The following is an 18356-nucleotide window of genomic DNA, read 5'->3' on the forward strand; positions in this document are numbered from 1 at the left end:
TGAAAGGATTTCAGAAAACAGGTCAACTATGAAGTAGATCAGAGATTTCATGTAAGTAAAAAGAACAATGATGAAAGATTACTTACTGTTTTATCTGTTAGCCACTGATTAAATATTTAGAGTTATTTAGAAGGGCTGGACTGACGTTTGGTCCCTCTTTGAGAAAATACTATAATGAATATTCAGTTCTTCTATGGAGTGTTCAAACTAAAGGTTTTTTTTTTTTTTCCTTTTTTACCCTATAATGAATTCTTAATATATCTCTGAGAAATAGTTAAGAATGAGCATATGCATTTATCCAGATGAATAAGGTAGAAGCGGGAGCTAACTAGTAATTTCTCCTGTGCACACGATGAATCAGTAATCAAGGACTGCCAATTATACTTGGGGTCTTGGCTTCTACCAAAGATGGATTCCAGTTCTATTATTGAGAATTCTCAATTCTGAAGAACAGTCATTTATTATTTAAAATGCCTTAATGGAGCCCAAGTTGGTGTTTTTGTCTTATGTTAATTCTAAGAGGAGGAAATAAATAAAAATTAAGTATTAAGTTGCTTGTTCCCCCATTTCATTGAATTAAATGTTAATATTTATGAGATTAAAAATTTTATTGAAAAATTTTAATAAAGAGAATTAAGTAATAGCCTGGCCTCTGAACTGTGGTGCACATGTGTGTGATCATACCCAATATGCTGAGCAGTACGGTCAGAAATCCAGTTTGCATTCAAGATGTCATTCTCTAAAATGACTGATTGGAGTAAAAATATTTCTTTAAAAATTGATCCTAGTGTAAGTGAAGTAGGATTCCAAAGGATATTAAGAATTCTTAATTTTTCTGATAAGAATTTTATTTTGTTTTGTTTTGGCAATTAAGATGATTGAATTAGTTTTCAAGCCCTGCTCATTTGCAATAATGAAGATGACATTTGGGATTCTGGAAAGGACTCTGTAAACTCAAGGACCTGTGTGTGATTGCTCTTATTGCCCTTTTGTTTATTAGGTCTCCAGCACTTGACATTTTGTTTTCCCTCTCACAGTTGGTCTAGTCTATAGAGAAACAAGAGAGCCCAGCCTGAAAGCTAAAGAGCTAGGATTTTTCTGAAACACTTTAGGAAATGTTATGGACTACACAACTCCCCTGTGTTATTGATGTCAGGAAATCAAGCAGAGTGCAGATATATATCAATCAATAACTGTAGATAGGAAACTGGAGGCAGTGGAGAAGTGTGAGGAGCTTAAAGAGAACCCCGGGGCTTTAGGAAGAAAAATCAGGAGCTTAGAGAATGAAATTGGTACTTGCAGGTAGAGCATGAGAGCCCATGAATAAACATTGTGGCTGGTAGATGCCGATCAGAACTCAGGTAGACATGCCAGAGCCAGGCCCTGGATTTGGGAGGAGTGTTGGGCTACGTTCTTAAGTGTTAATGGATTTTTTCTTTTCTCGCTGACTTTGGAATAATATATTATTCTGAGGAATAATATTAAATCCTGTAACACTGTTTTCCTTTTTCCTAATGGTTCAGATGGAGTCTTCACGTCTGTAGCACATGAGCATTCTATGATAAATTAAAACTCTCCACTAAAATTTTTAAAAAGCCAAAGCAGTTAATTCTCTTGAACATTATGGGGGGTTTTGTTTTTGTTTTTTTGGTATTTTCTTATCTGTGAATCTAAATCCTGTCCTAGAATATATCTATAGCTTTGAAACATTTTTTTCTCCCTGCTCTCCTAATATTTCTGGATTTAGGTTGAACAGGGACATGTATAAGCAAAATCTGCTAGGAAATGAGCCCAGCAGGGGGTCTTCTCAGGGAATTGCTGCCCAATTCCTGTATAGTGGCATCAAATGGGAAATCAGTTAAATTATCAAGTGACCTGATTTGTCATGAGTGTAGGAAAGGTTGCTCTAGGACATAGAGAACATTAAGGTTTAGGTATGGACTGGATTTGCTCTAAAGAACTGAATGGCAGAAGAGTTGGCGTGTTTTTTTATGTTAGGCCCATAAGAAATGATTAGTAGTTACACAGGGGGCAAGGGCGACTATTACTGAACTCTGGCCAGGATCTGCAATAGCCTGGAATTCTTGGCAGGAGTTGTACAAATCCGGGGCTCACTGTCGTGATGCTGCTCTGAATTCCACTGCTGGTGGTAGCTGGAAGGATGCTTAGCCTCTGTCATGTCATCTGATGTGCGCTTGCCCCATAGTTAGTGTAGTGTGAAAAAGAGGAAGCTTTCCGGGAGTGTTAGAGATGAATCCCTTGATCTCTTCGGCTTCCTGGTAATCCACTGTGATGTATGCAGCCTCCCCTGTTCTACCCTGTGAAATCCCTGTATTATTGAGTGGAAGAGGGAATGCACAGAGGAGGGGGCAAGGAGAGGAGGAAGGTTACCAGGTTTGGTTCAAGAACAGCACTGGCTGGTGTGGAATGAAGCAGCTGCGCTGTTACGGAGTCGTCATCTCTCAGACTGCTTCAGAACCAGAGCCAGGCAAATCAGGGCCAGGCAAAGTGGAGGTTCTTAGGGGATGTCTATATTGTTAGGTGCTTATTCAGATGCCAGTGAAGGCTATAATTATTTCCAAAACTTCTTGTTTAATCACTGTAGTCCCCAGAGAGCTGTCCACCAGCATGTTTGTTACTGCTTAAGTCTCTTGGCTCTACATGGAGACAGTTCTTCCAAACGGGCAGTGGTCACCAGCATTAAGGAGGCTTGGTGTTGAGTCTGTTTCCATAACCATCTAATTAAATCAAGTACCTATATAATGGGACTTGAATAACTGCTTAACATTGTTATTTAAACAGAAGGTTTGAGGGAAAATAAGTCTACCCTTGTAAATATCTTCTCCATATTAAAAAAAAAAAAAAAAGGAAGCCTTGAAAGCAAAAGAATAAATAGGCTCTTTGAATTTCTGCAGCTATGTAAGCTGCAGTTCTCCAGTTTTATGTAGTATAAATATTCGTTTCACTCACATTTCAGATCCAGTATTCCAAAAAGTGCAGCAGAAGGTGCTGTTTAATTGGAATATAAATATTGTACTTTTTGGAGCTTTCCATACTTTCTTTCAGCAAAGTTTTTGTTAAGGATACTAAAATGCTTATTTTCCAGATTTTTTTTATCCTTTGCCACCTAAGCAAAAGCATTAGATTCAAAAACCATGATAAGATTCTGAATCAGTATTGCACCTGTAAGTTTCCTTTTGTTTCTTGTTTGTAAGATTTCATGAGATTTTAAAAATTCTGCTGTAAATTACCTAGGAGCTAACTGTAGTTTTGCCAGTTTTATGTGTGTGACTCCCACTTTAAAATGAAATGTTTTGGATTGTTTGTGCCTGAAGGAAGACCTCACCATCGAAAATAGTTATCATGGTTAGTAGTTCATTTCTTAAAAAAAAATTGATATGTTAATTATATCTCAGTAAGGCTGGAAAAAAAATTGGTAATTCTGTTTGCTGGTGGATCAACTATTAGTTTTTCAGAAGGTTTGGTTTGAGTTTTTGTTTTAATTACAGTCTATATAATTAGTTCTCAGCGTGTTGAGGTAAAAGAGAATTGCACCAGCAAGCTTCCAATTTCTTCATCTCATTAGGTTTTTAACACGATTATTAGTATCATAATCAGCTATGATGTTTTCTATTGCAGGTTTTCACATTCTCTGATTTGCAGGGTGTCTTGATTGGCTAATTTAGGCAAATTATTTTGATTGTCTTGATGATGGTTGGCTGATTAGAACACAGCAGGGGTATAATTTCTTCCTGAGAAATGTTGCATTCTTTTGTTTTTTGGTACCAGAACACTGAGAGGGTTTTTCTTTGTGTACATTCAATTATGATATTTGCCCATAACAGTAGTAAGAATGCCTGGAAAGCAATTACATTAGTGATGGAATAAACATGAATGCGTTAGTGGGAAAATTGGCCATATGAGGATGAGATAGGCTGAAGGAATTTACAAAAACTATGGGTTTGGACTTTTGGATTTCTTCTTTTCTGGTTTTCTATGTTTATGTAATTTTTGAGTGCCCCCCCAAATGACTTTCTATAAACATCCTCAGACTTCCGTATCTCCCAAAGAATTGCTCATTAATCCTGCTTGCCTGTTGCATTGAAATTCTTGCCATCTCCTTTTCTGATTGCTTTGTGCTTAAATTAAGGACTTCACTGTGAAGCTCAAATTTTACTCAAAAGTTTAAAAAGATTTGCTTATGTCATCTCACAACACCTTTTCTAAGCTAACCTTAATGATTCTGATTGGTGGTCTTTGCCCACCTCTGCCAAGAATTCTCAGCCTCTTTCATTGTTTGTAGTAAGGGTATTTCCACTCACTTGTTTGCTTTTTGGGCTTTTCAGTTACTACACCTTTTTTTAATAGAGTTAGTGGTAAATAAAAACATTTTTTGGTTACTATTGTTATGTTTTTGAAGGAAAATCAACTGTACACACTTGAATAAATGGCATACTGAATAAATATTTTAACTAACTAATTAATTAATTAAAGTTATGACAGAATAGGAGAGTATGTGCTTAAAAGATTGTATTATTACTTTCCTTGACTTTCCTTTCAGAAAATTTCATGAAAGGATTTTATCCTTCCATTTTTTGACTTGTGTTACTTTTTAGCTAAAGCTCTGAAAGCCGTTCCTCTTGAAAATAAAACCAAAACTAGACTATATAAAGCCCTGAGCATGAAATCTGTTGACGACTCAGCTCAACGTCTTCCTGCTTAACCTTGAAGTCATCCTCATGCTCTTCACTATCATTCCAGGGAATTAGAGAATTATTTAGGACAAAACATCATCAGTAAAAGATCAGTGCTGTGTAAAATCCACTTTCAAAGGGCTTTTAAAGACCCAAGGCTGGACAAGTGGTTCCCTGGCCTTGCTAAACAAGCTCCTAGAAGCCTGTTAAATGCTATTTTACAGTTAAAATGCCAGGGAAAATGTAAAATGATTTATTAACTGTGCAAGCTATAGTTAAGGTGAGGCGTAAGACCTGTGGAACGTATTCAAGAAGTTCATAGTAAATTTAAGAACTATGAGTTTTGCTTTTTTTGATCTCATCAAAGAGAAATCCTCTAAGTAAGGAATTTGGATTATAACAAGAATAGAAAGGTAGAGCCCTACACTTGAGAGGTGGAGTGTCAAGATGAAAGGTCATGGGCTCTGGCGATAGAGACCCAAGTTTACCTTCCGGCTCTGTGATCTAGGGACTATCACTTGGCAAAGTCTTCCTCATCTGTAAAATGGGGCCATAATACTTACCTAGAGAGGTTGTTGAGCACATTCGATGGGACAACACATAGGAGTGCCTGCTATCTAGAAGGCTTTCAGTACATGTTTCCTTCATGGTTCCTAAAGTTCATTGAGAGGTGTTTAGGCAGCTAGTCCTGGTCTCTCTGTCTTGTACCAATAAGTGTTTGATTACATTGCACTCATAATGAAGACGATGCCTGATGAAACCTCCTGTAGAGGCAAATAGTAATGACTTGACTCCAGCACTGCCAGTAGAGCTTCCCATCCGAGAAACAGGGGTATTTGGTGTTAATAAGTTAAATTTCAGAAACTAATGGACTCTGCTAATTGAATTCATCTTTGTTAATTAATAAGGTTCTAGTAAATTGGTTGCTTTCTTGTGTAACGCCCTGCAAAAGAGCAGTAAGACCTAATGATTGCAAGTTCACTAGTTCCACCCCATTCTTTCCTATACTTAGAGTGGTAGTGACCAAAGTAACATCTTGTATTTTTCTTTGTCTTGAAGTGCTATTGTTTAAACCTTTGAAATTATTAACTTTTAAGAGTGAATGTGGAAAAAGCATGGTTTAGGGATTCTACGCTGTCTGGCTAGTTTACATTTTAAGAGTTTCTTAAGGAGAAACTTGGGAAATCAGTCCAGTAACTACTGTTGCAGTGCTGCAGTGTAAGGATATATTGGTCTTATTTGCCAGGTTCTGCCAAGAGCAACCCCTAAGAAGATTTTTTTCACTTGGGAGATGAAAAAAAATACTGTTTCTTTTTTTTCCCCCTGGAAAAGGGTAGCTATTAAAGTTAGGTTAATAATGTGGTGATTCTCAAATTTGTAAGTGGGGTCAAAGTGATGGTTACCCAGAGGATGGTTCATATTCCCCAGGCTAAGCCTAGGGAAGGAGCATACTTTCTAGGAAACTGTCTTCTGGATGCTTGACTGCTTCTATACTACGTGTTTATCCCCAAAGAGCCATATCTATGAAGGACTGACACATTTTTTCCCCCTTCTTTAACACAGAGAGAATTCCCTAAATTTTTCACATTCCGAGCAAGGGATAAGGTAAGGACTCATCCCCCCATCCCTTTTTTTTTTTAAATATTTTTTTCTTAAAACCCCAAGAGTGGCTTATCTTTGCCATATGTTCCTCTTGCCAGTCTCCTCTCTGTAATTGAACTTATGCTTCCCTTTGCTTTATGTGTGTCTTAGAACTAAAGAAGACTCCCTTCTGAAAGAGTCTGGTTTAGGAAACAATCAAATATACTGACCTACCCAAAGAAAGTGGTAACGTTCAAAATCGTCCCTTAGGATTATCCTAATGATCTAATATTAAAGGACTATTATACTGAGTAGGGTTATTCTTGTCACTTACAGACAGTTCATTTGTACTCAAGTCTTGTTTATGTGCGTTTGTTTTTCAATTTTAAAACGCAAAATTTCAGACTATGTTGGTTTCTTCCTATTACCAGCTTATGTTTTTGGCTCGTTGTCTCCATTCACTCAATTGACATGTACTCTAAACACGTCTAATTTCAGCAAAATATACGGTAAATGTAAATACAACTTTCAAAAATAGATGTATAAATAATTCTATATCTATGGGTGTAGGATGTTCCAAAGCCAAATATCTCTATTTTTAAAAATTGTATGATATTTATTTTTCAAGTATTTTGCTACGTCCTTTTTACTCTGCCAGAAACTATAAGCATATGAGACAGAGGTCCTGCCCGTAAGCATTTTGGACTAGTTGGGTGAAACTAAAATACTGGTATATGAAATAGACATTAATGTGACGCAGACTAGTTAATTGTAAAAAATGAGTTATGAAGGCTTTAAATGCTGGAGGAATTCTGAGGGAATTGATGCTTTTTGTTTGTTTGTCCTTAATGGAGAGCATCACCACTCTTAAGAGCATAAATGACGAAAGCTTGCGAAGCAAATAGGTACTTCAGTGCCTGATCTTATGTAAGCTGTAGCGTTTTCCTTCTGTGTAGCTCCTTTTTTTTTTTTTTTTTTGGCTCATTAACACATCATGGCTTATGTTTCTATTTTTAAGCATCTCTTTTACACACACTTTCATAATACGGTTTTGTAACTGCCTCTTGTGAGCTGTTTTTTCCTCCAACTCTCATGTTCAGTTTGAGGAAGACCGTATCTATCGTCACCTGGAGCCTGCCCTGGCTTTCCAGTTAGAGCTGAACCGGATGAGAAATTTTGACCTTACTGCCATTCCATGTGCTAATCACAAGATGCACCTGTACCTTGGGGCAGCCAAGGTGGAAGTGGGCACCGAAGTGACAGACTACAGGTTCTTTGTCCGTGCAATCATCAGACATTCTGACCTGGTCACCAAGGTGGGTGCTGGACTTTCATGGGGCGTTTTCCCTGAGGGGGAAGGGACAGAGAAACAGGCATGGTTCAAAATCAGGTTTTCCTTTTTCGAATCAAGGTTCTTGTTCTCTTTCATCCTACTCTCCAATAACCAGCAAAAATCTGAGAGTCATTTCTCTCATAGAAGTAAATATTCCGTGTAATGAAGGGGTTTTTTTCCCCTTTAATTTGGTTTTTCTTGGTAGTGGAAGCATAATAGTCCTCACTTGAGAAAAAAGAAAAGCATGCTAACAGAAAAGTCACAGGGAGGGTTAGGTGATGACAGAGGAGAAGGAGAAAGTTAGACCTCGTTGTAAACCTGTCCAGAGGTGGGATGGTTTCTATACACAGCAGGGTGCTTCTGGGCGTGTTAGTTACTACTGCATCCCATAGCCATAACCTTTCTTCAACTTTTCCTTTCTAAACAGATTTCCTTTCTAAACCACTCTGTTTGGCATATGTGCGATGTAACCCTTGTGGGGTTGCAGCTCTGGGGATGCCCAGCGTCCTATTAGAAGGAAATGATGCAGAAGAGGCAGGAGGAAGGGCTGGCAGGAGCTCTTTATCTGACCCTTGCCTGCCCCTGCTGCCTGTGGTCATTGGGTTGACCCCAGGGAGGGAAGTAAATATCATCTGCAGCAGGTGCCTTATGATTCATGACACGCTACTGCTTAAGTGCTTTTATAACAGCCATTTCTCTATTGCCTCTTTTAAAAAACGTTAATGTTGCTGGCGATTTTCTTCCTGCATAGGAAGCCTCCTTTGAATATCTGCAAAATGAAGGGGAGCGGCTGCTCCTGGAAGCCATGGATGAGTTGGAAGTTGCTTTTAACAATACAAATGTCCGGACTGACTGCAACCACATCTTCCTCAACTTTGTGCCGACAGTCATCATGGACCCATCAAAGGTACATTTCTCCCTAACTTCTCTCCCAACTCTCACCAGCACAGTCGGATTCATTCACATTTATTTGCGCTTGGACCTGGAAACAGGTCCTCTCGGTCAGCTGCTTGAGCCCTTGATCTTCAAGGTTTTGTAAACTTGCTCGTAGGGCTCAGAGAATGCTTGTAGGACTGGGTTTCTGGGATGGTGTCAAAAATTTGATATAACCATTGAAAGCAGACCTCAAAACTGAAGATGGCATGACATTATCTTGCTGGTCACTTTTTAGCAGTACAAAAATACAAAACCTTTTCTTCTTCTTCCGTTGGTACCTGTTTTATGATATTTGCTATGATAGCAGTTAGATTTTATTTAATTCTGTAGGATTTCTCATGTGGAACAACTAACTTTGCTATTATTAGGCATTTTGGCAAAATTACTGCCTTTTTGTTTTAAACTAAATGGTACTTATCCAGTGGTCCGAGGGAGGTAATGCCAAAGTGTCTAACCCATTTCTCTTTAGTATTTTTCCACAGAGAGAATTTGGTTGACGTGGAATTCCACGTGTATTATGTACGTTTTCTTCCCTGAGGCTTTAATTCTAAAATGCATTCCATATAATTTAAGGAAGGAAAACAAGGTGATTCTGTATTTAACCTTCTCCCAGGTGTAATAAAGACAGGTTATTCTCTGTTTCTGCTCCCTTTAACCTTTTTTCTATCATAATATTGTGGAATTTGGGTAGGAGAACCAGTGTATCCCTTTCTCAAGATCAATTGCAGACATGGACTTATGCTTTTTGAACTTGGTGTCTAAGACCTGAGAAATAATTTTCTACTCTTTTTCTTCAAGACTCCAAGCTACTGATGGGTTGCTTTGTCAGGAAAACCAATGACAGGACCAGTCATTGAGTGTCATCAAGTCGCATCATCTAGTTTAAGTAAGGGTTCTCCTAAGTATTCTAGGACTGATGAAGCTAGAAGACTTAGAACATGACCTGGACACTATGTAACTGTATATGTTTGTAGATGTGACTTACCATTTCTCAATGAGATTTTGCTATCATCCTCTCTGTTTCCACTCCAAACACCCATATGCCCCATTTCTATCTTTCTAATCATAGACATCTGTCAGTTTCCTAGACAGAGAGTTTGATGACTTTTGTTCCCTTGAGTAAAGGATGGATAGATATTTCTCAGTTAACAAGCAAGTGTGGGAGTGGAGAACTCCTTGAAACACATTTTAACCTAAAATTCTTTGGAGCAGAAACAAAATACAAGGGTGGCACATTCTTCTGAAGAGCCACAAAAGAAAGGTGGTATGAGATACTTCTGTAGATTTTCTAAGAAGTTAAGAAAACATTTTAGCAAGATACTTCATTTAAGAAAACATTAATTTTGAGTAGTATGTCCTAGCTGCCTGTAACCATATTGGACAAAAAAAAAAAATTTTTTTTTTTTTTTTTTGCTTTAGTAGGTCAAAAAGTAGAAGTCACATCTAAGACCATTTGGTTAAAATAACTCACCAAACCCTGAAAACTAGGAGCACGAAGCTGCCTTGGTATAAAGCTTAGAGAAACTCAGGAACATCTGCCCTATCTATTTAAGTCCCGGTTGGACTTGGCAGTGACCAAGCTTCAGAACTCAGTCTGGAGAGAACATTCTAGCACCACCTACAAATTGCCTTTCTTTAATTTGTGCAGTTTACCAAGAGGCATATGTTATAAAGTTTAATAAAATTGTGTGGAAAAAAGCTCATGGTGGTAATTGCTATGTTGATTTAAGGTCCTGTAAGTGCAATGAAACATAGTTACCATGCATATAAATGCTACTTAATAGCTGTTTAACTAGAGATTTTATTCTTATTTGGGGCTTTCTCTTAAATCCCATGGCTTGTAATTTTAGATATTGCAGATCTTTGACACAGAGTATGAATATAATTGGGAAAGGGAAAGGGAGTCGCATGGAATCGGGTGTTGTGAACCTGAGAAAAACAACTCAATTCCAGGCCAGCACGAAACTGCCCCTGACTTGTTCTAAGGAAGAGTAGAGTTGGGGAGAAACTGTCTGACTTTCTGTAAGGAATATATGGAGCACACACTTCCAGAAACCTGTGTCTTTTTCCATTCCTCCCTTCCCCAAAGATGGGCAGACCTGAAACAGGTCCTAGTTACAAGGTATCTCAGTTCTGTGCTTGGTGATGTGTCTGTGGCAGATTGAGGAGTCTGTGCGGAGCATGGTGATGCGCTACGGAAGTCGGCTGTGGAAATTACGCGTCCTCCAGGCAGAACTGAAAATCAACATCCGCCTGACGCCAACTGGAAAAGCGATTCCCATCCGCCTCTTCCTGACAAACGAATCTGGTTATTACTTGGACATCAGCCTGTACAAGGAAGTGACCGACTCCAGGACAGCACAGGTAACAGTTGTTAAGCAGGCTCCTCAAAGCTTTGGTTTGCTCCTCCAGACAGGCCACTTGTCCTGGGGATGGAAGACCCAAACTCACCACAAGTCCCCATTGCTTCACCCAGTTGGGTTATCCTCTATCAGCTTAAACAGTTGCATGAATTTGAAAAGTTTCGATTGCTTCATAAGCCGTGCCTCTGTCCTAACCATGAGTGTTAGGAAGCCCTCAGCCTTTTGTCGTGTATAGGTGAGCCCTCACGGATGCCACGTGAACCTGACTCCAGAGGTAGCTGGGCAGTTCAGGGCTCTTTTTCAGACAGCTCTTGGGCTCCTTGAGTGGTCTTGTCTTTTCCCCTCAGATTTGTCCTTGTTCCTGTTTTCAGCCTAGTTAGACTACTCACTGGCAAGTAAGGAAAGGAGAATTGTTGAAATATGAAATATCTCAAAGAAGGAGAATTTCAACATACAATAATAGCTTGAACAATATCAGTCAGTGTCTTTATCTTATTTATCCTTTATTCCATTTATACATGTAATCTTTCTCTTACAGAGTTCAGAGTATCATACCTATAAGAGCAAAGTGGTAAACATTAACCCATTTTTCAGATGGAAAAATTTGAGAATGTGAAAATGCAAAGTGACTTTTTAAGTAGATTGGTCCTATAATAGAAGAAGATTCTCTTTTAATCTGTTTTACCACCTTAGTTTCTAAATTTTGGGGCCACTTGCTATGATACTGGATTTAGGTTGGTTCACCATTGCTCACCTCTTTGTAAGAGCTGGGATGTTAATTTTAGGTCTCTGGCCTGAACTTGGGCAGTGCCTTTCTTCTCTTTAGAGGGTGAACTTTCTCTAGTATGTGTACAGAAAGGTTTCCATCTGTTCTATGCATTGGGCGACAGGAAGAGATTATGTGTCTCTTCCTTTTATCTATGTCCTTTTAAATTTGGGAACAGCAATAAGACAAGACATTTTTGCCCATATTTCGAAGATGAATTTTAAAGTTCTGGGTTTGGATAGTTGTCAGAGTGACCTTTCATTTTGTGCTTTGATTCCCAGTGAGATGGCCAGAGAAATCTATCCCATGAGAAGTGAACAGTCAAAACAGAGAGAGAAAGTGTGCACAGGAGTGCAAGGGGTGAGCAAGAGAAAGAAGATTCAATGATTTTTTGCTGCATTTGATGTTTTCAGGGCAACCTTAAAGACATTTTCAGTCAAAGCTTTCCATGGGCCAGGGATGTTTTTAATTAACTTCTACAGTGGCTTCAAGGCAGGTCTATTCTTGTGAAAAATAAGATGGCCACTTGAGATTTTAATGTTTTTGATAAATATGTTTGTTCTTCATAACTACTTTTTCCCAGCTTTCTTTTATTAGAAAGCTGTTAGATTTCCCTCATGCTGGCTAGCATGACACAGGGGCATGAAAGACACAGATGCCTTCAGTCGGGGTTTAGTACTGAACGAATGAGCTACCTTTAGCCTGGGGGAGAACCCCTCTTCCCATGGGTCCTGTATATTTAGGAAGCCCTAAGGATAGGGGTCTCCCTCAGGCTCTTCAGTTGAGAGAGTTCAACAACCACTACCACATGTGAACTCAAAAGCCCGTAGCTGGAGGAGGGAGCCCACAAAAGGAGCAGCTTCTAACTCAGTTCTGGCACTCCTAGTGCCTACCTGATGCTTATTGCCAGTTTGTGTTTTTCCCTTTCTTTGCTCTAGTGAGTCTTTATGTAAATTTAAAACAATGTAGAACCATGTGTGTCATTTATTCATTTGTTCATTGATTGAACATTTATTGACCACGTGTATACAAAGAAAAAGTGATCTCATTTCAAGAAATTTACATCATGTTAGAAGACATATATTTAATTTCCATCTAGTGTGATTGTGGTTTGTGCCCTTGTAAATTAAGTACATGGGTCTAGGGGAGCCAACTATGGGATCAGATATTGCTGTCCAAGAAAAGCCCTTTTGATGGCCTCTGGTGAAAGATGTGTGTTGTATGAAATGTGTACATATTTTCATGAACTTGTAGAACATACACGTTACCAATTTTTAATTACTATGGCCATTATGGTAGAAAATGGAATTAACATAGATAACGTAGCTATGATACAGAGGCTCCCAGTACTATCCATTGCTATCAACCTCCTGCTCCAGGATAATTTTTTATTCTTTCAGCCAATGAGGAGCAAGGTTGACTGGCCTGAGTTTCATTTTCTTTCATTTTCCTTGAATAGTCTTCGTGGTATTAGCTGTAATGAATACTGATGTCAGGCAGTCATAACGGGGAGATTTGGGTAATCCATTGCATAAGTCAATTGATGTCCAGTGTGTAGTATAAGAGGGAAATCCACATTTCCAAATCATCTTTATTGAGATACAACTTACACGTAATAAAATGCACTCATTCTATGTGTACGGTTCAATTCATTCTGAAATTGTAAAAACCTGTGTAACCCCCATCACAATCATGACAGAGAACACTCAACACCCTCAAAAGTTGTCTTGTTCTCCTTTGCAGTCAAAGGTAAAGGCACCAGCCCCAGCCCCAGGCACCCACTGATCTGCTTTCTATTGTTGTACAGTAGTGTTGCCTGTCCTAGAATTTCATGTAAGTGAAATTGGACGATATGTATTATTTTGTGTCTGGCTCTTTTTGCTCAGCATAGTGTTTTTGAGATTCATCCATGTTGCGAGGACTATAGGTATGTTCCTTTTCATTGCTGAGTTGTATTCCATTTTATAGCTACACCAGAATTTTTATATTCATTCATCTGTCAATGGACATTTAAGATTTTATTTTCCATTTTGGGCTGTTATGAGTAAAGCTGCAATGAACATTCATTTACAAATAATTTGTGTAGATATGTTTTCATTTCTCTTGAGTAAATGTATGGGTGTAATTATTGAGTCATAGTAAGTATATGTTTAATTCTATAAGAAATTGCCAAACTGTTTGCCAGGGAGGTTGTAGCATTTTAAATTCCTACCAGCAAGGAAAGTACCTAGAGGGCTTTCTCCAACCCCTTTTCTCAGCCCACACAGTTATGTTGCTTAATTCCAACAAGCCTAACATTATTCCAGACCTTGGCACAACTATACCTGCAGGTCTTGTCTTTCTTAATAGGCAGGAGTGTAGTTCCAAGAACCTGCTGCTTTTGCCCCTTTTTTCTTACTTTGAATTGGGTTATCTCCTTTAGGTTCAGTTTCCACATACTTAATACCCTGGCCTCACTTCACGCTTTGAATCTCTTGAAACAGGACTAATTCTACCTCTCACATTACTCAGACATTGCTGATTCTACCTCCCACCTGATGACTTTCACCATTGGTCATGGGGATGAGGACAGGGGCCTCTCCATTCTGTGGGGTTTTAAGCAGTCCAGGACGAATTTTGCCCAGAACAGGACCTGACTGACAAGTCAGCAGAACACGTTCGTATGTCTGATCTAAAGAGCTAAGAATTCACTCAGCTGAACTGTACCCAGGATTTAGGAAAGTACTTAATTCTTTTCTTATGCCTGTTTAGTAGGCATGCAAATCTATTCATTAATGGTAGACTTAAGCTTGTGTATTTTGGTCCCAAATAGATATGTGGGTATATACACATATCCCAATCTCCATTTGTATATACTGCATTGGGAATCTATATTTTATGTATTCATACATAAAGTGCCTAGTTTAGTGTCATGAAGCCTCTGGGCACTCAATAAATATTCATTGAATTGAAATAATGGCATCCTTTATAAATATTCATAAGCAAATAAAACTATCTAAATATATGAAGTATGAAGTACTCTTCTAGAAATATTTGAGTTAAAATGATTAAAAACTGGTGTGGTGATTTTATTATGTGACAACATAGATGTTACAGGAGCTAGTCACTAGTTGTGGCTGTAGTATACTGGGGAAATATATGTATATTATATATATAATTTAATAATATAGATATATTTTTACTGTAGGCTATGTCTTATGAGCTAACAATTAGCTAGCTAGATGGATGGATGAAATCCACTTGTGGCAGAAATGTTTAAAGCCTTTGTGTGGCTATTCATACTTATGAAGCACCTTCTAATCAAATAGACTAAAATATAGATGACCTGGTAGAGCCTTGACCTGGTCTTCTACTGTTGAGAAGAGAAAAGAATTCTCTTCAGTGCATAGCTGTCCTTCAATTTAAATACTACGACTACTTCGTTGGTTAGTTGACATACCTCGTTTCTGAATATATGGGATTCAAGTCACTTTAGAAGGCAAGCGTTGGCATTCTGTCTCTGAAATGTGAAATTTATGCTGTACTTTCTTGTTGATTTCAACTAATCCAAAAGTGAGAGCAGCCTGTGACGTGTGGTTGGTTACATACCATTTTTTTGGAGTTGGTTACTCTATAAAGAGGTGAGAGCACCACGTACAATAATGTTAAGAAGCATATCTTAGCTACTCAGCCCGCCAAAAATGTGTTTCAAGAAATAACGTTTGTGAAAAAAGTCCCCCAGGCAGCTAATTTGATTTCTTTTTTTCTCTCTTTTAACTCCCCATGCCATCCTCTTTTTCCTGCAGATCATGTTTCAAGCATATGGAGACAAACAGGGACCATTACATGGAATGTTAATCAACACTCCGTATGTGACCAAAGACCTGCTTCAATCAAAGAGGTTCCAGGCACAGTCCTTAGGGACAACATACATATATGATATCCCAGAGATGTTTCGGCAGGTAAAGGTGGCTAACTGGGGGGCACCGACATGTTCCACAGAGGCAAGGTTTTCCGTGAATTTTCATCAGATGCAGCTTAGACTGGAATAGGGCACTCCCAAAGGGCAGGAAATGTCTTGACAGTTTTCTCATTTCTTTCTCTTTCGAGGTTTAGTGATTGCCAACCCAGATGTTGATGGCTCTTTCTTTATGAATTAACAGGAGGAACAGTGAGGATAGAAGCCTCTGTTGAGTAGAAAAGAGTAAACTGAGACCACATGCCTGTGATCATAGTTTACGATGACTTGTGTGAGGAGTCTATTTCCAAAGCCTATGTTCAAATTATGGGTGTTAAAAAGAGGTTTGAAACTCTAGTTCTCACCTTCCTATTTTCCAAAATAACCCAGGGTCTCTAACTGATAGCCTAGGTTAATATGATGAGAATCAATATATAACATATACAAATGGATGCAGAGTTCATGATACACAGTTTAAAGTATCAGTTCTTTTTGTGGGAGATTTATTATAGCTGAATAAAAACTAGTATGAGAAAATATGACATTATGAATCTCATCCTCTATATGAAAATAAATTCCTTTGATCTGTATGGTGAATCATCTCGAGGCTGCAGATTTTTCTTCCATCAATAGGAGGCAAGAAAAGTATATCGCCAGCAGAAAATGCAACAGATAAAGGTATCAAAAGAATACTGAATTTGTTCTTAAAAACAAAGTCTATGAATATAGGATTTTTCCATGTCTCCTAGTCAGTAATGCCAATATTACCACATTTGAACTTTGATAAAGTGATATATGCGATCTTAGTAAATAGTCTATCTGTAATTCCTGTATTATTCAGAAATACAAGAAATTTCCTTTATGTAACCATTTGTTTACAAGTTATCTCTCTTGAAACATAGCTATCTTCATTCAGTATTCCTGGCATGGTTGGCCTGGAAGTCGAGTGTTGATTCTGCTCCCCCTGTGCCAGTGCTATAAACAGAAATCACATTCTGCATAATTCTTCCTATAGAATAGACATAAACATAGTGATTTGGACCTGTAGGTATGAGTGAATCGTACTGGCTTTAAATGTTGCTTTGAGGCAAGCAAACAACAACAAAAAAATGAACTAGTTCCCACTTCATGCAGCATTTGTTTTGGTAATATGAAGTTGGAAATGGAAATGAAAATGGTTTTAAAATGAGAGGCGTGTCTGTCTGTTTTCTCGAATTTGAGCAGAATTGATCTGCAAATTTACAAGCAGTCATGCACCTAGAGTAACCTAATTCCCGTGCGTGGGCCTGTAGCTTTGGAAAGATGTTAGAAAGGATGCTTCCCTGAACCTCTAGCAGGAACTCGATTCTTGCTTTCTTGGGTTTTCTTTGTATTAGCTGAGTGTCATGTCACTTTCCTGGTTGTTCTTCTATGGCCAAGTGTCTCTAGGATTTTTCTTCCGTTTTGAAGAGAGATTGATGCTACTTATTTAGTTTTTTTATTTTAATTTTCCTGGGATATCATTAAGTCTGTTATATTTATTCATGCTCTCATGCTGATTCATGATCACTCAGTAGTTGGACTTTGTTGGAAAAGCGCCTGATTTTCGATATATAAAAAACATCATGTGAAAAATAATTACAAATCCATTTTAACTGAGAATGAGAGCTATAGAATTTGATCTAACGTTTTGATGCTCGGCAGAACACTTGGAAAAGACAGAGCAAAACTAGATTGATTGAATCTTGATGTTTGTTTTTCTCCATGTTGAAATGCTCAATTGTTACTGATTAGTCAAACTTCTCTCCTCCTCTAGTCCCTGATCAAACTCTGGGAGTCTATGTCCACTCAAGCATTCCTTCCATCACCCCCTCTGCCTTCTGACCTGCTGACCTATACGGAGCTCGTGTTGGACGATCAAGGTCAACTGGTTCACATGAACAGACTTCCAGGAGGAAACGAGGCAAGTGGCTGAGTCCCCGTCCTTCCTTTCTTACCTCTGTGTCCACCAGTGCCAGCTTCCCGTGGGGGTGGCCATTACATAGTATATTAATTAAGATCCCAGTGGCATAGGCAGCATGGTCGTCTTATTGGTAGAATTAGTAGTCTCACTGGTAGAATTCTTTAACCAGAGAACATTGACTGGGTATCAAAGAACTGTCATTGATTTTTTTAGGTGTGGTAATGGTATCCCATTATTTTAAGTGGTATTACAATTTTGCTTTGTAAACAAGTATTTTCTGTAAGGCAGACATACTTAGAATAGTTACAGATGAAATAATCGAATGTCTCGGATTTGCTTCACAATAATGGGGGCTGGTGGATGTGGGAGTGTAGACGAAACAAGATTGGTCATGAGTTGTTAACTGAAGCTAGGTGATAGGTACATAGGAATAGATTATTTTCTCTATTTTTGTTTCTTTGAAATTTTGAGATTTCCTGTAATAAAAGCATTTAAAGTATTTTTTGCTTGTTATTTTTCCTGATCTGGATAATTATTTGCATACTAGTATACATTTTTTGGTAATGCTTTCCATTCTCAGATAATTTGATCTGGTGCTGCTATGAGCATAGTAAATACTTTCGTCTTAAAGGGGCTCAGTCAGAATCAGGAAATTTAACATAAAACAAGGTAACAGAGAACCCACATCTGATAGTTACCTAGGAATGTATTTTCTAGCTTAGGATTCTTTTTTTCTACAGTGCACTGTTAATAATAATAAAATGTCATATTCTGCCTCATACCCCGTAACCTCCTTCGTGCATT

The 18356-nt window shown here is 38.2% G+C and overlaps 1 protein-coding gene across 9 annotated transcripts in view; it reads left to right on the plus strand.

Moving 5' to 3' along the window:
• Positions 1 to 18356, plus strand: part of ACACA (acetyl-CoA carboxylase alpha) — a 255754-nt gene that overhangs the window by 155182 nt on the left and 82216 nt on the right. For all 9 annotated transcript variants that reach the window (XM_074342606.1, XM_074342604.1, XM_074342609.1 and 6 more), the window contains 7 exons: positions 7 to 51; positions 6258 to 6299; positions 7376 to 7591; positions 8360 to 8515; positions 10705 to 10908; positions 15459 to 15614; positions 17406 to 17552. In XM_074342606.1, the coding sequence (XP_074198707.1) occupies positions 7 to 51; positions 6258 to 6299; positions 7376 to 7591; positions 8360 to 8515; positions 10705 to 10908; positions 15459 to 15614; positions 17406 to 17552 (966 nt within the window). The remainder of the gene's footprint in view (positions 1 to 6; positions 52 to 6257; positions 6300 to 7375; positions 7592 to 8359; positions 8516 to 10704; positions 10909 to 15458; positions 15615 to 17405; positions 17553 to 18356) is intronic.

This window comes from Camelus bactrianus, chromosome 16 (genome assembly GCF_048773025.1).
Source record: "Camelus bactrianus isolate YW-2024 breed Bactrian camel chromosome 16, ASM4877302v1, whole genome shotgun sequence".
In the NCBI taxonomy this organism is placed as follows: Eukaryota; Metazoa; Chordata; class Mammalia; order Artiodactyla; family Camelidae; genus Camelus; species Camelus bactrianus.